The sequence below is a fragment of the Lipotes vexillifer genome, unplaced genomic scaffold, assembly GCF_000442215.2.
Source record: "Lipotes vexillifer unplaced genomic scaffold, Lipotes_vexillifer_v1.1 scaffold58, whole genome shotgun sequence".
In the NCBI taxonomy this organism is placed as follows: Eukaryota; Metazoa; Chordata; class Mammalia; order Artiodactyla; family Lipotidae; genus Lipotes; species Lipotes vexillifer.
The window spans coordinates 270,379-286,292 of NW_006781997.1; the positions used below are offsets into that span (position 1 = coordinate 270,379).

General features: G+C 35.8%; 1 protein-coding gene across 1 annotated transcript in view; it reads left to right on the plus strand.

Moving 5' to 3' along the window:
* The first annotated feature begins 964 nt into the window (after positions 1-964).
* The window catches only part of SERINC1 (serine incorporator 1), a 31,466-nt gene continuing 16,516 nt past the window's right edge, over positions 965-15,914 (plus strand). Inside the window, exon 1 of the mRNA XM_007454900.1 lies at positions 965-1,087. Within this exon, the coding sequence (XP_007454962.1) occupies positions 1,049-1,087 (39 nt within the window). The 5' untranslated portion in view covers positions 965-1,048. The remainder of the gene's footprint in view (positions 1,088-15,914) is intronic.

The following is a 15,914-nucleotide window of genomic DNA, read 5'->3' on the forward strand; positions in this document are numbered from 1 at the left end:
TGATACTTCACTTTCTTACACTTTGCATTTAATTGCCCATTAGGCATCCAGATGAATCCCCTTACGGAGATGAAAATGTGGATCTGCCCCTCTGTCTTGAAACTCTGTACTACTTGCACGCCACTCCTTCTTAACTGGATTTGGTAGGTCTTCTGATCTCCCATAATTGTAGAGTCCCTAAAATGTCTTCCCAAGGATTGTGATAAATCAAACTTGTGTAGAAGCTATGACCTTTATAGTGGAGATACCACTTTATTTTTGGATTGCATACAAGAGGTCGATCTCATATAAATAACTATAAGCCTACCTGAGGAAAAGGCACAGCTCTGCAATCATAAATTGCAACTGAGTAGCTCTCTAGATGATCAATTAAGATTAAGTGCTATATGGGTTTTATCCATAAAGGTATCAAGGGATCTCTTTTCTCAGAATATCTTCAGGGACTAATCACTATAAAAATAACTGGAACTTTTAATGAATACATTCCCTGGAGATGTCCATTATCACCTATGGACAGGGTTCTAAATGTTTCCTCAACAACTCGTGACATTCAGTAGAATCAATAACATGCTTGAGTTATTACTATGTCTTATCTAACTCATTTAAAATTTTTAAATGTGCAAACTTCTTGTAACATCTTAATAGGGCAAGAAATTAAGATGCGTTCTCAATCCCAAATAGTGATAGAATTGGAAACACCCAAATGAGTAGAAATATCCCAGTAAAACTTGGCCTAGGCACTGGACTTCAGAAATAAGTTGAGAACATAAGTGGGAAAAAAAAGGTGCAAAAGTTGAAAAACGAGACGCGTTCGGGAGTTGAATTAGAAGAGTAATCGCCGAAGCAGACAGCCTCGGGTTTCAGGTCGCGCATGCGCAACCCCAGCACGGCACCCTCCGCCTCCCCAGGCCACGAAGGAAGTGACGCAAACTGAGGGGCGGGGTGGGCTCTGCGCCGGAAGTGGCTTGTAGTTAGTAAATAAGCACGAAAAGGCGAGAGGAGCTGTCTCCATCTTGTTGGCATCTGCTACTCCTGCGACGCCGTGGAAATGGGGAGCGTCTTGGGGCTGTGCTCCATGGCGAGCTGGGTAAGGCGGTTTTTAGCGGCCTTCGGGGTGCTAGCGTGAGAGACAGAAGAAAGGCACCAGAGCTGGGCTGGGTGAGGCCTAGAGGGACCGTGGTACCCCACCCAACGGGCAGTGCCTTCCTTCCCCATTTTCTCCCTGTCTCGCCTGGCCACTCCGACTCAGCTTCGGGGCCCTGAGTCTTTCGAAGAGCTGACCGGGGTGGCCGTGAGGAGCAATGGACATGAGAAGTTGACCCCGATGCGAGAAGTGTAGCAGAGAGCTGGTAGTCTCCCTCCCCTACCCGTCTTTCATGAAAGCTTTTCCCGATTCTTCCAGGCTCCCTTTTGTCCTATTTTTCTTATGTCTGCCTAGGCTATTTCTACAAAGGTTTTAGGCCCCTTCCTTTTGTGGAGTACCCCATCTCTTCTCGTCATCTCTTCCCAGCGACCTCAGACTGCAGCACTGTCATCCCAGGAGGCATGTCGGCCTCTTTGTTCTGTCGCGCAGACTACAAATAAGTGACGGATATGTAGGGCAGCTTGGCAGTAATACTGATATAGTTATATCCTTTTTAAATGGTCCTAACTCTGCGACTGGGTCCTCGACCTCAATGGTATGAGAAAATTACGTACTTCTCAAGTAATAATTTATGTATCTGAAAAAGCTGGTCAGTTCTGTGGTATTAAATACCAGTTTTTTGACATAAAGATGCTTGCGTAATTTGACATCTCACTTTTAATTAGGTGCACGTTGCATTTTGATGAGATAGCGTTGTTAGAGTGACACCATTCTTAATTACAGTGGCAAGATTTCTTGTTTCATGTGGTACAAATAAATGTGAGTTTGATATTACCACTCCCCCGCTCCCCAATAGACAAAATTTGACTTTACAGTTAATAAAGGTATTTGTAATATGGGGCGAGATATTTGGGTTCAAGTCATATTTCTTTAATCCATGATTTATAAATTCCACTTACAACAATTGCTGGTCTGACTTCTCAGATGACCCCATTATATACATTAGCCAGCATTTTTAGTGTTTTACATATCTTACCTCTTTTTAAAAAGTTTTTGATATGGCTTGAACTGTAAGTGTTAAATTTTAGTTAAATAATACATAGAGGTTACTCCAACCCAGGTCATTGTCTTATGTTATTTTTTCTTGTAGTTTGGTGTGGAAAGCTGGTATGTTTTTCTTTCAAAGCTCAGAAAGTAGAGAATCACTTGAACCCATTGAGTATCTTATAAGAGGCATATTTAGTGTAATAATTTAAATGTATTACAAAATGATTATTATAGAATTGTCTTAATTTGGGGGATGTTTAATTCGATTTGTAAAGTCAGATTTTGTCCATTTATCAAGTGGGCCTGTTATTTGTATATAGTAAGTCATTAACTTAGATCAGTTAAGCCAGAATTAAAATGAACCTCATTCTTCCCTTGCTCCAGTTTCTTCAGACTTAATCAATTTTTGTAAAGGTTTTTTGTTTTATAAAACTGTAGAAAATACCTCAACTATGAAAAAAAGTATAAAAAGATTACATGTAACACTACTGTATAGAGATTAGAGTGTTAATTTTTTAATTTCATTTTGTGGTTTTTTTTTTTGTGTGTGTGTTTTTGCTGTTAAGTGGCCTAGAATTAGATTGATCTTAATCCTTGGTTCAAGCATGGCTATTTGATTGATGATTACTTTAAGCATTATTATAAACCTCTGTGGACCTCCTGCCTAATCCTGTAACTACATTACCAGCAATTTATGCCTACTTAAGTGCTTTTCCCCACCCCAATCTTACAATGCTGTTAGTGAATAGCATTGATATTTTGAATCACTGTACTTTTTATACAGTAACTATCACTTTTTGCCCAAGATATTTAATGCAGTTAAGTAATTGAGAAGAAGGAGCTTGTGATTCCTGACTGCTTATTTTGTGCAGCCTCTGCTAGATTTTTATTTTTTAGTACAATGACTTGATTTTGTAGAAATGATTCACAGTTGTTATGAATAGTCAAGCAGTGCAGAGTACAAAATGTAAATGTCACCAACAAAGTCCCACCACCAATAACATTTCTTCTCTCTCAATGCATATATAGAGTTGGATGAATGAACAGACAAAAATACCTTGTTAAGGAACGGTAGCATGGTGGACATGTATTTTTAAAGAATTTAATTTTTTTTCTGAATTTAACAAAAGAATGTAAAAGTAAAGGAATTGCTGAATGTTAAGTAAACATTTCTTCATTAGGAGAGGTTCTGAAAAAGAGTTCTCTAAGTAGGTGTTTCTAGAGCAGTGGTTCTCAGCTGTCCCACAGGGAATATTTGGCAATGTCTGCAGTTATTTTTCATTGTCACAACTTGGGATAAGGGGCGCTATCAAGTGGGTAGGATACTGCTAAATATTTCACAATACACAGGATAGTCCTCAACAACAAAGAATTATTTGGCCCAGGATGTCAGTAGTGCCATGGTTGAGAAATCCTGCTTTATCCTCTTCACTTGGCCAGTGTAAGAAAGGGAATGAAATTTAAGAGTCTTAACTGCTCTTTAAAAAGGCATTCAACTAATCATCTTATTTTCACCTCTACCTTCAGCCTCACATATGGAGGCACCTGGTGCCACCAATTCCTGATGTATTCGAGGATTCTATACACATTTTATTGCTTAACTTTTTCCTTACTTTTTCCTTTGATGGTTTATAATTTGACTTTCTTGACCCATTAAATCAGTTATTATTTTGTTCCTTCCAGGTTTATTCTCCTGGGTTTTGTTTTTTGTTACTTTTTAAGTTTATTCCTTCTGTTAAAAATCCTTTTATTTTTCATTTTATTGGTGTTTCTAAAGTAATTCATATATTCAGTTTGCCATCTTTAACCAGAATTCCTTTGTATTATTTTTTATATATGGCTGTATTGTGTTGTAACCATAATTCTCACAGTTGTTTAATCTTAGAACTAAACCAGTCATCCTTAAAATATCCCGGACCCAGTAGCATCAGCACACTAGGAGACTTACTGGAAACACTGACTGGGCCCCAGCATTCTATTTTAATATGCTCTCCTCGTGATTCTGATGGAAAACCACAGTTCTACACTTAAATGGATTCAAAGCTCAAAGCATTCTTTTTTACCATGGCTTCTCCCAGTTTTTTTTTTTTTTAATGTTAATGTCATTTCATAATTGACCAAATTTGGTCGACCAGTAGATTTTTTCAAAAAGGATTTATGGATGATGAAATCCCTGAATTTTTCTTATTTAAAAATGCCTCATATGATTTTGAGAGACATTGTAGACTGGTATAATAGTATACCCATTTCCTTCAGGACTTTGTAGTTATTTCTATGAATTGTGTTTTGTCTTATCCCACCCTGGTAGTCATTCCCTTCCAACACATCTCATATACACAATTGACCTGTTTCTTCTGCTTGGGTATCTGAAGAGCTTTACTTATCTTTGAAATTAACCAAGTATGTCTGATTTTAAATCTTTTATCACTTTTTTTTTTTCTGGAAAATATCGTTCTTTTGAAAATACAGATTTATTTCTTTAAGGAAGTTATTGTATTATATCTTTGAATGTCCTTTTTTGTTTTACTTATTTAGAGGATTCTCTATTTTAAGGGCATGAGTTACTTTCATGTTATATTGTCTTAGTTTTCCTTCCATATTATTTTTCCTATTTTTATTTTTGTCATTTTTTTTTAGTTGATATAATTTACATAAAATTCATACTTTGTAGTATGTGGTTCTGTGAGTTTTGACAGATCATGTAGTTGTATAACCACTACAGAACATTTATCACCTTAAAGAATTATGCCATCCCCATCCTGGAGAATCCCTGTTTTTTTCAGAGTCCTCCCTTTCCAGAATGTCATGTAAATGGAATCATACAGCATATAGCCTTTGGAGTCTGGCTTCTTTTACTTAGTGTAATGCATTTGAGATTCATTCATATTGTGGTGTGTATTAGTAGTTTCTTCCTTATGGTTGCATAGTATTCCATTGCTTGGATGTACCACAGCTTGTCTGTCTATTCACCAGTTGAGGGGCATTTCCAGATTTTGGTGGTTAAGTAGCTGTAAGCACTCCTGTAAAGTTTTTTTCTGTGACTATAACTTCTTATTTTGTTTACCTAAATACCTTGCAGTAGGATTGTTAAATCATATGGTAAATGTACATTTCACTTATAAGAAATTGCCAAACTGATTTCCAAGATGGTCATATTAGTTTTTATTCTCACCAGCAAATATTTTCTTCAAGTCAGTGGCTTGTCTTTTCATTCTTGTAATGGTGTCCTTCAAAAAGTAGAAGTAATTGTGCTTTCTATATTGATTTGCTTTGGCGCTTTTGTCGAAAACTTCTTTACCATATTTAAGTCTGTTTTTGAACTCTGTTCCTTTTATGTGTCCATACTTTTGCCTAAGTTACCCTATTTTAATTACTGTAGCTTTAAAGTTAGTCTTGAAATCAGGTAGTGTGAGTCTTCCAACTCTGTTCTTTTTCAAAATACTTTGGGCTACTCTAGTTCTTTTGCCTTTCCATAAAAGTTTTAGAAGCAGCTGGTTTGTTCCTACCAAACTCCTGCTGGAATTATGTTTGGAATTGGGTTGAATTCATAGATCGGTTTGGAAAGAATTGATATCTTAATATGGATTCTTCCAATCCATGAGCCCAGTTTATCTTGCCATTTATTTAGATCTTTGATTTCTTTCATTAGTGTTTTTTAATTTTCATCATTTGAAAGCTAGTGTATATTTTATTAGATTTATACTTAAGTATTTCTTTTTGTTGGTTTAATTTCAGTTTCCAGTTGTTTGTTGCTAGTATGCAGAAGTATAATTGATATGTCCATACTGATCTTGTGTCCTGTGACCTCATTAAACTTTCTTGTAGTTCTAGTAACATTTTTGTAAGTTCTTCGGGGTTTTTCATGTTGACAATTATGTGTGGAAGAAAGCAGTTTTATTTCTTCCTTTCCAAAGTATATACCTTTTCTTGCTTTTTCTTGCCTTGTTATATTGGCTGGGACCTCCAGTGTGCAGTCGAATACAAATGGTGAGAGCAGAGATTCTTGGCCTTGTTTTGGATCTTAAGGGAAATCATTCAGATTTTCACCATGAAGTATGGGTGACAGCTATAGTTTTTTGGGTTTTTTTTGTTTTTTTGGTAAATGTACTTTATCAACTCGAGGATATTCTGTTTGTTTGCTGAAAGTTTTTTAGTTTGTTTTATAATGAATGGGTATTGAGTTTTTCAAATGATTTTTCTGCTTCCACCGAGATGGCCAAAATGGTTATCCTTTAGTCTGTTAATGTGGTGAATTGATATTTTTTGTTGTTTTTGTTTTTGTTTTTGCGGTATGCGGGCCTCTCACTGCTGTGGCCTCTCCCGTTGTGGAGTACAGGCTCCGGACGCGCAGGCTCAGCGGCTATGGCTCACGGGCCCAGCCGCTCTGCGGCATGTGGGATCTTCCCGGACTGGCACGAACCCGCGTCCCCTGCATTGGCAGGCGGACTCGCAACCACTGCACCACCAGGGAAGCCCTGTGGTGAATTGATTTGATTGATTTTCAAAAGCTTAATCAGCCTTGCTTTTTCCCAGCTAAACCCCACCTGATCACAGTGTATCCTTTTGTATACTTTTTCTAAGACTATTTTGTTTTAAAGCAGTTTTATTTTCACAGAAAAATGAGAGGTAGAGGTTTTCCATATATCCCCTGCCCCCACACGTGCAAAGCCTCCCCCATTGCCAACATTCTCCACCAGAGTGGTGTATTTGTTACAATTAATGAACCTATCAATACATCAACACATCATAATCACCCAAAGTCTGTAGTTTACATTAGAGTTCATTCTTGGTGCTGGACATTCTGTGGATTTGGACAAATGTATAATGACATGTATCCACCATTATAGTAGTATACAGAGTAGTTTTCCTGTCCTAAAAATCCTCTCTGTGCTTTGCCTGTTCATCCCTCCACCCACTCCCCACTCCTGATCTGTTTGCTGTCTCCATAGTTATACCTTTTCCAGAATGTCATACAGGTGGAACCATACATGTGTGTATGTAGCTTTTTCAGATTGGTTTCTTTCAGTTAGTAATATCTATTTAAGCGTCCTCCATGTCTTTTCATGGTTTAATAACTCATTTCTTTTTACCATTGAATTATATTCATTGTCTGAATGTACCAGAGTTTATTTATCCATTTACCTACTGAAGGACATCTCATTTGCTTCCGAGTTTGGGCATTTACAAATAAAGCTGCTATAAACATCCATGTGCAGGTTTTTGTGTGAACTTAAGTTTTCAGCTTCTTTAGTTAAATACCAAGGAATGCAATTGCTGGATTTTATGGTAAGAAATGTTTGGTTTTGTAAGAAACTTGCCAAACTGGGGGGATTTTGATTTGGATTGCATTGAGTCTGTAGATCAAGTTTGAGGAACTGACATCTTAACAATATTGAGTCTTCCTAATCCATGGACATGGAATATCTGTCCATTTTGTAGTTCTTTGATTTTGCTAATCAGAGTTTTGTAGTTTTCCTGATATTGATCTTGTACATACTTTGTTAGACTTATACTAAGTAATTTGTGTTCTTGGATGCTAACATAAATGTTAATTGTGTTATTTCAAATTCCACTGTTTCATTGCTGATGTATAGGAAAACAATCGACTTTTGTACATTAACCTTGTATTCTGCAACCTTGCTGTAATCACTTAGTTCCAGGAGTTTTTTTGTTGATTATTTTGCACTTTCTATGTAGATGACAATGTCATCTGTGAACGAAGACAATTTAATTTTTTTCTACTAATATGTATACCTTTAATTTCCTTTTCTTGTCTTATTACATTCTGGACCTTCCAGTAAAATGTTGAAAAGAAGTAGTGAAAGGGAACATCTTTGCCTCATTTTAACGGGAAAACTTCCACTTTCTCACCATTAAATATGATGTTGTCTGTAGGTATTTTGATGATGTTCTTTACCAAGTTCAGAAAGTTCTCCTCTATTCCTAGTTTATTGAGAGTTTTTATCATGAATGAGTGTTGGGTTTTGTCAACTGCATTTTCTGTATCTAAAATGTGATCATATAATTTTTCTTATTTTATCTTCTTGATGTGATGGATTACATTAATTGATTTTTGAATGTTGAACCAGTCTTGCATTTCTGGGATAACTTGGTCATGGTGTGGAATTCTTTTTATACATTATTGGATTTGATTTGCTAATGTTTTGTTAAGACTTATGCCTCTGTTCATGAGAGAGGTTAATCTTTTATTTTCTTGTAATGTGTTTGTCAGGTTTTGTTATTAGAGTAATGCTGACTTCATAGAATAAGTTAGGAGGTATTCCCTCTACTCCTGTTCTCTGAGACTGTAGAGAATTGATATAATTTGCTCCTTAAGTGTTTAGTAGAATTCACCAGTGAACCTGTCTGGGCCTAGTGCTTTCTGTTTTGGAAGGCTATTAATGATTGATTAATTTTCTTTAATAGAGGCCTGTTCAAATTGTCTCTTTCTTGTGTGAGTTTTGGCAGCTTGTATCTTCCAAGGAGTTGGTCCATTTATGAAGGTTATCAACTTTGTTGGCATAGAATTGTTCATAATATTCTTTCATTATCCTTTTAATGTCCATAGGACTTGTAGTGACATCCCCTCTTTGATTTCTGGTATTAGTAATTTGTGTTCTCTCTTTTTTTCTCAGTTAGCCTTGCTGGGGGCTTATCAATTCTGTTGATCTTTCCAAAGAACCAGGTTTTGGTTTCATTGATTTTTCACTATTTTCCATTCCTAATTGCATTGATATCTGATCTAGTTCTTATTTTTTCTGTTTATTTTTTATTTAATCTGCATTTCTTTTTCTAGTTTCCTAAGATAGAAGCTTAGGTGGTTGATTTTAGATTTTCTTTTCTGATAAATGCATTCAATGCTATAAATTTTCCTCAAAGCACTGCTTTCACTGAATCCCACAAGTTTCTATAAATTGTGTTATTTTCATTTAGTTCAAAAATTTTTAAAAATTTCTCTTGAGATTTCTTTGACATATGTGTTTATTTTAAAAAGTGTATTGTTTAATCTCTAAGAATTTTGGGATTTTCCAGTTATCTTTTTGCTGTTGATTTTTAGTTAATTTCATTGTAGTCTGAGAGTAGTCAGTGTATGGTTTCTGCTGTTTTAAGCTTGATAATGTGTTTTATTGTCAAGAATGTGGTTTTGGTGAATGTCCTGTGTGATCTTGGAGAGGAATGTGTATTCTCTGGTTATTGGATAGAGTAGTCTATAAATGGCAGTTATCCATTTGATTGGTGATGTTGAGTTCAACTGTGTCCTTATTGATTTTCTGCTTGCTCAATCTGTCCATTTCTGAGAGACAGGTGTTGAAGTCTCTTAACTGTGATAGTGGATTCATCTATTTCTCCTTGACATTTTATCAGTTTTTGCGTTACATAGTTTGATGCTCTGCTGTTAGGTGCATACATATTAAGAATTATGTCTTCTTGGACAGTTGACCCCTATCATTATGGAATGCCTTTCTTTATCCCAGATAACTTTTGTTGTTTTGAAGTCTGCTCTGTCTGAAACTAATATAGCTATTTCTGTTTTCATTTAATGTTAGCCTGTTGTATTTTTCTCCATTTACTTTTATTCTGTATATGTGTGTATATTTAAAGTGGGTTTCTTGTAGATGACATAATTGGGTTTTATTTTTTGATCCACTCTGTTTTTTTTTTTTTTTCTTGCGTTATGCGGGCCTCTCACTGTTGTGGCCTCTCCCATTTGCGGAGCACAGGCTCCGGACGCGCAGGCTCAGCGGCCATGGCTCATGGGCCCAGCCGCTCCGCGGCATGTGGGATCTTCCCGAAACGGGGCACGAACCCGCGTCTCCTGCAACGGCAGGCGGACTCTCAAGCACTGCGCCACCAGGGAAGCCCCCACTCTGTTTTTTAATTGATAAATTTAGATCTCTGATCTCCAAGGCGATTATTGATAGATTTGGATTCATATTTACCATACTCGTTAATGTTTTCTCTTTGTTGCCCTTGTTTTTACTGTTGTGTGTTGGGGGGGGGGGTTTAAGCATTGTATATGATTCCATTTTCTCTCTTATTTAGCATATCAGTTAAACTTTTTTAAGTTCTGTAAAATTTTATTTATTTACTTATTTTTGGGTTGTTGCCCTATTTATTAGTGCATTTGGGCTGCTCTAACAAAAGACCACAGACTGGGTGTCATGTAAAGAACAGAAATTTGTTTCTCACAGTTCTAGAGGCTGGTAGTCCAAGATTAGGGTGCCTGCGTGGTTATCTTCTGTGTCTGGTGAAGGCCCTCTTTGGGTTGCAGACTGTGAACGTCTTCATATGTCTTCACATGGCCGAAGGGGTGAGGATCTCTCTCGGGTCTCCTTTAAAAGAGCACTAATCCCATTCATGAGGTCTCTGCCCTTTTGATCTAATTCTTCCCAAAGGCCCTATATCCTAACATCATCGTATGCATTAGATTTTCAACATATGAATTTCAATCTGTAGCACCATGGAATTTGCAGTGTACGTTTACAACTAATCCACTTTCAAGTAACAGTATACCACTGTACACACTTCAGTATAATGCTGTACCAGTTGATGGCTAGTATGAATACCTTGTAATAGCAGAACAGTCTTCCCTCCTTTCCCTTCTACATTACTGTCATTCACTTTATGTGTGTGTGTGTGCGTGTGTGTGTGTGTGTGTATAAAACAATGTGTGTGTATATATATACTCACATATATGTATGTATTACAGAAGTATGTATATAGGCATAACATATATGTGCATACATAGTAGATTGTTTCTCGTTATTTTGAGCAAACGTTAGCTCAACTAAGAAAAGTAAGTTTTTATTTCACTTTCATTTACTCTTTATGCTCTTTCCTTTTTTTATGTAGAGTTTCTGACCTATATTATTTCCCTCATCTCTAAAGAACTTTGAACATTTCTTGCAAGTAGGTCTACAATTTGGCAACAAATTCTATTAGCTTTAATTTGGGAAAGTATTTCTACTTCTCTCAAAGGATAATTTGCAGAGTAGAGAACTATAGGTGGGTGAGTTTTTTTCTCTCAATGCTAAAATATTTCACTTCACTCTTGTTCGTGGTGTCTGAGGAGAACTTGGATATAATTTGTTACTTGTTTATCTATAGGTAAGGTGTTTTTTCCTCTGGCTTCTTTCAAGACTTTTTATTTTCTGTAGTTTCAAGCGCTTTATCTAGGTGTAGGGTTTGTTTGTTTTGTGGAGGGTGGGGTGTATATGTTTGATGTTAATTTGGGAAAATTTTGTCATTTAAAAAATTTTTTTTTTCCTTCTCCTTCTGGTATTCCCATTATATTATACCATTTGTAGTTGTCTCACAATTCTTGGATGTTCTGTTGAACAGAATATCAGTCTTTACTCTCTTGGATTTTTAGTTTGGGAAATTTCTATTGAGATAGTCTACAGCTCAGAAATTATTTCCTCAGCCATGTCTGCATTCTTCATTTCTGTTAGTGTTTTTTATTTCTAGCATTTCTTTTTGGTTCTTTTTTAGGATTTTCATCTCTGCTTCTTGTAGGCTGTCTACTTTATCCATTAGAATCCTTAATGTATTATAGTTGTTTTAAATTTTTGGTTGGTAAGTCTAACTTACCTGCCATGCTGGTTTTGATGCTTGCTCTGTCTCTTCAAATTGTGTTTTTTGCCTTTTGTTATGCCAGTAATTTTATTCCTAATAGCCAGACACTATGTACCAACTAAAAGGAACTGCTATAAATAGACTTTGGATCGTGTCATGGTGTGGTGTGGGGGAAGGAGAAACACTCCATCATTCTCTGATTAGGTCTTAGTCTTTTAATAAGCCTATGCCTCTGGACTGTGAACTTTACAAGTGTTTCTCAGGTTTTTCCTCCCCCCTTAAATGGGGGAGGATGGCTAGAATAGGCTGGAGTTGAGTATTTCTCTTCCCCTAGATTATTTATCCTCTGATAATACCCCAGCAAGTTAGACTCTATTTAACTAGTTTCTCTTGAGCTCGAGTGTTAAGAGCAGTGTTCTAGTATATTTCAGAATGGTTCCTTTTCCTCTTTGCTGCAAGAAGCAGGGGGGAATTTTTCTCTCGTGTTTACTATGAGAACCTGGTTGAAGTCCTAGAGGAAAAGTTCACAAATTTGTGGGGCCTTTGTATAACTGGGTTTTCCTGGAATTTTTAACTCTCAGACTTGTCCACAGTGAGGCTCCAGCAATTCTTCAGTTATTCTCCAGGATATCCTCCCTGCACAGTGGTTCCCAAGTCAGTTTCCACTTGTGGGCTCTAGTAAGCCACGACTCCCTATATTCACCTGTCTGTCTCTTCAGTCCTGGGGGCAGTGACTTACGCTGTGTCCTCACCTAGCTTATGGATCCTAGAAGAATTGTTGATTTTTTTAGTCTGCTTGGCTTTTTACTTGTTGTTAGGATGGAGTGGGGTTTCTAAGCTCCTTACCTGTGGAAATGGAAACTGGAAATCTTTGTATACTTTTTATATTGTTGACAAGATATTAGGGACTTTTTTTTAATGTTCATAAAAGATATTGGTCTGTTGTTTCCTTATGATAACTTTGAATTTAGTATCACTTTTTTGCCTCTTCAGTTTTCTGGAAGAATTTGGGTAGAGTTGTTTGATTTATTCTTTAAACGTTTAGTGGAATTCACTAGTGAAGCCGTCTACGCTTGCGAAGGTTTCTAACTACAAATTCAGTGTCTTGAATAGATACAGGGTTATTCATCCTATATATTTCTCATTGAATGATTTCTGGTAGTTTGGATTTTTCATGGAGCATGTCCATTTTATCTAAGGTGTTGAATTATTGAATAAAATTGCTCATAGTTCTCTCTCATAATCATTTGATGCTTGTAAGATCTGTAATAATGTCCTCTCATTTCCTACACTGATGATTTGTGTGTTCGCTCTCTTGCTGTTTTTTATCCTGATCAGTCTGACTATATAGGTTTCTAAATTGTAATGTTCTTCTAAAACTAGCTTCACGGACTTCCTTGTTTCCTGTTTTTTACCTGATTGATTTATCTTTATTCTGCCTATTTGGGCTATAATTTGCTCATTTAATAACTTAAGCTGGAAGCTCTGAGCAGTGATTTGATATATTTATTCTTATTTAATATAGCCATTTAATGCTATAGGTTTCTTTTAAACACTGCTTTAGGTGCATTCCAAAAATGTGATATGTTATTATTTTCATTCTTTTTAATTTATTCTTTGATGTCTTCTGCCTGTGGGTTAATTAGACTATGCTGTTTAGTTTCTAGAGATATCTTTGTTATTGATCAGTATTTACTTCCATTGTGGACCAAGAATCCATGTATGATTTGAATAATTTTATATTTATTGAGATTTGAGATTTGTTTTATGGCCCAGAATATAGTCTGTTTTGGTTAAGTGTTCTCTGTGCTTTTGAAAATAGTTTTTACTGTGCTTTCATTAGATGGAGTATTTCCTAAATGTCAGACACAGTTGATTAATAATGTCATTCAAGTTTTCTATATATTTATTGTTTTTTTTTGCTTCTGTTTCAATTAATGAAAGAACATAAATGTGGATTTGTTTGTTACTCCTTTTAGTTTTATTAATTCTTTCCTTGATGCATTTTGAAGTTCTCTTTTAGATGCAGAAATATTTAGGATTGTATGTTGTATGTTTCCTCCATGAATATCCCATATTTCCATGTATCGATATGTCCCCTTTTATTATGAAATGGCCCTCTTTATCCCTGGTAAAATTCTTTACTCTGAAGTCTACTTTGTCTGACACTGCTGTAGCGTGGTATGTGTGTATGTATATATATATATGTGTGTGTATGTATTATTTTTGTATATATATGTATGTACACTTTTTTCTTTATACTTTCAACCAATTGTGTCTTTGTGTTTAATTGGGTTTCTTGTAGAAAAGTTGGATCTTGCTCTTTTATCTGACAATCTGCCTTTTAATTGGGAGTGTTTAGTCCATTTATGTGACTATAGATTATGTTTAGGCTTAAATCAACCACCTTTCTATTTGTTTTCTGTTTATCCTGCCTATTCATTGTCCCTTTTCCTTAGTTTTTGCCTTATTTTGGATTAATTAGCCATTTCTTAGTATTCTGTTTTATATCTTTTAGCTTACTAGCTGTATTTCTTTGTTTTGCTTTTTTAGAAGTCACTTTAGGGTTTTTAGTATTTAACAACTACAGTCTACCTTTGTGTGATATCCACTTTATTTCTAATTTAAGTGTACAGTAGTATAGTTGAATGTCTCCTCTTCCAGCCTTTTTTTTTTTTAATTAATTTTTTTTATTATTTATTTTTTGGCTGCATTGGGCCTTCATTGCTGCACAGGCTTTCTCTAGTTGCGGTGAGCAGGGGCTACTCTTTGTTGTGGTGCATGGGCTTTGCACTGCCGTGGCTTCTCTTGTTGTGGAGCACAGGCTCTAGGTTCATGGGCTCTAGAGCACAGGCTCAGTAGTTGTGGCCCATGGGCTTAGTTGCTCTGCAGCATGTGGGATCTTCCCGGACCAGGGATTGAACCTGTGTCCCCTGCACTGGCAGGCAGATTCTTAACCACTGCGCCACCAGGGAAGTCCTTCCAGCCTATTTGTAATTGTCACACATTTTACTTCCATCTTTGTTATAACCACCAGAATACATTGCTATTATTTTTGCTTTAAAAAAATAATAATCTTTTAAAGTAATCTTTTTGATGTAAGAAAAAAATACACACTACTTCCTTTGTTCATTTCTTTTGTGTAGATCCACATTTCTGCTGGTGTAACTTTCCTTCTTGAAAGATAGTTTAGATTTGTTAGTTTTGGATTCTTTTTTCTATGCCTAAAAATGTCTTCACTTTGCCTTAAGTTTTGAAAGATATTTTTGCTGAGTATAAACTTCTGTGCTTACAGTGTTTTTTTTCATTCAGTAATGACATTTGGCTTGCAGTATTTCTTACTAGAAGTTGATATCTTTCTTGTTCCTCTTCATATAATGTGCCTTTATTATTTTGCTTGCTTTTAAGATTTTTCTGTTTATCATTGTTTTTCAGCAGTTTATGATGTGACTTGGTGTAGTTTTCATTATATTTGTATCACTAGGGCTTTCTTGAGTTTCTTGGATCTGTGAGTTTATAGTTTTCATTAAATTAGGAACATTTTGGCAATTATTTCCTCAAAAGGACTTTCCTGTCTCCTGCCTCCTTCAGGAGCCCCAATTTCACATATATTAGGTTGTTTGAAATTGTGTCACAACACTAATTCTTTGTTATTTTTTTTTTTAGTTTTTTTATCTCTTTAATTTTGGATCATTTCTTTTGCTATGTCTTCAAGTTCATTAGTCTTTTCTGCAGTGTCTTATCAAGTACTTTTTGGTTCAGAGATCTTATTTTTCATCTCCATAAGTTTGATATGGATCTTTTAGATTATCTTCCATATCTTCCCTTGACATGCTGTGTTCTCTACTTGAGCAAATGAAGTATAATTACAATAATATTAGAGGGCCATTATTTGTAACTGAATTAAGTCATCTGTGTAATTTCAGGTTGGTTTTGATTTATTGACTTTTCTCCTCATTGTAGGTTGTTTTTTCCATACTGGCATGCCTACCAATTTTTTTATTAGCTGTTAGGTATTGTAAATTTTACCTTGATGGGTGCTGGATGTGTTGTATTTTTAAAGAACATTCTTGGGCCCTATTCTTAGACATAGGTGAGTTATTTGAAGAGAATTTGATCTTTTCAGTGTTTGCTTTTAGGCTTTGTTAAGTGAGACTGGAGTAGCTTTTGCCTTACTGCTTATTTCCACACACACACACCCCACCCC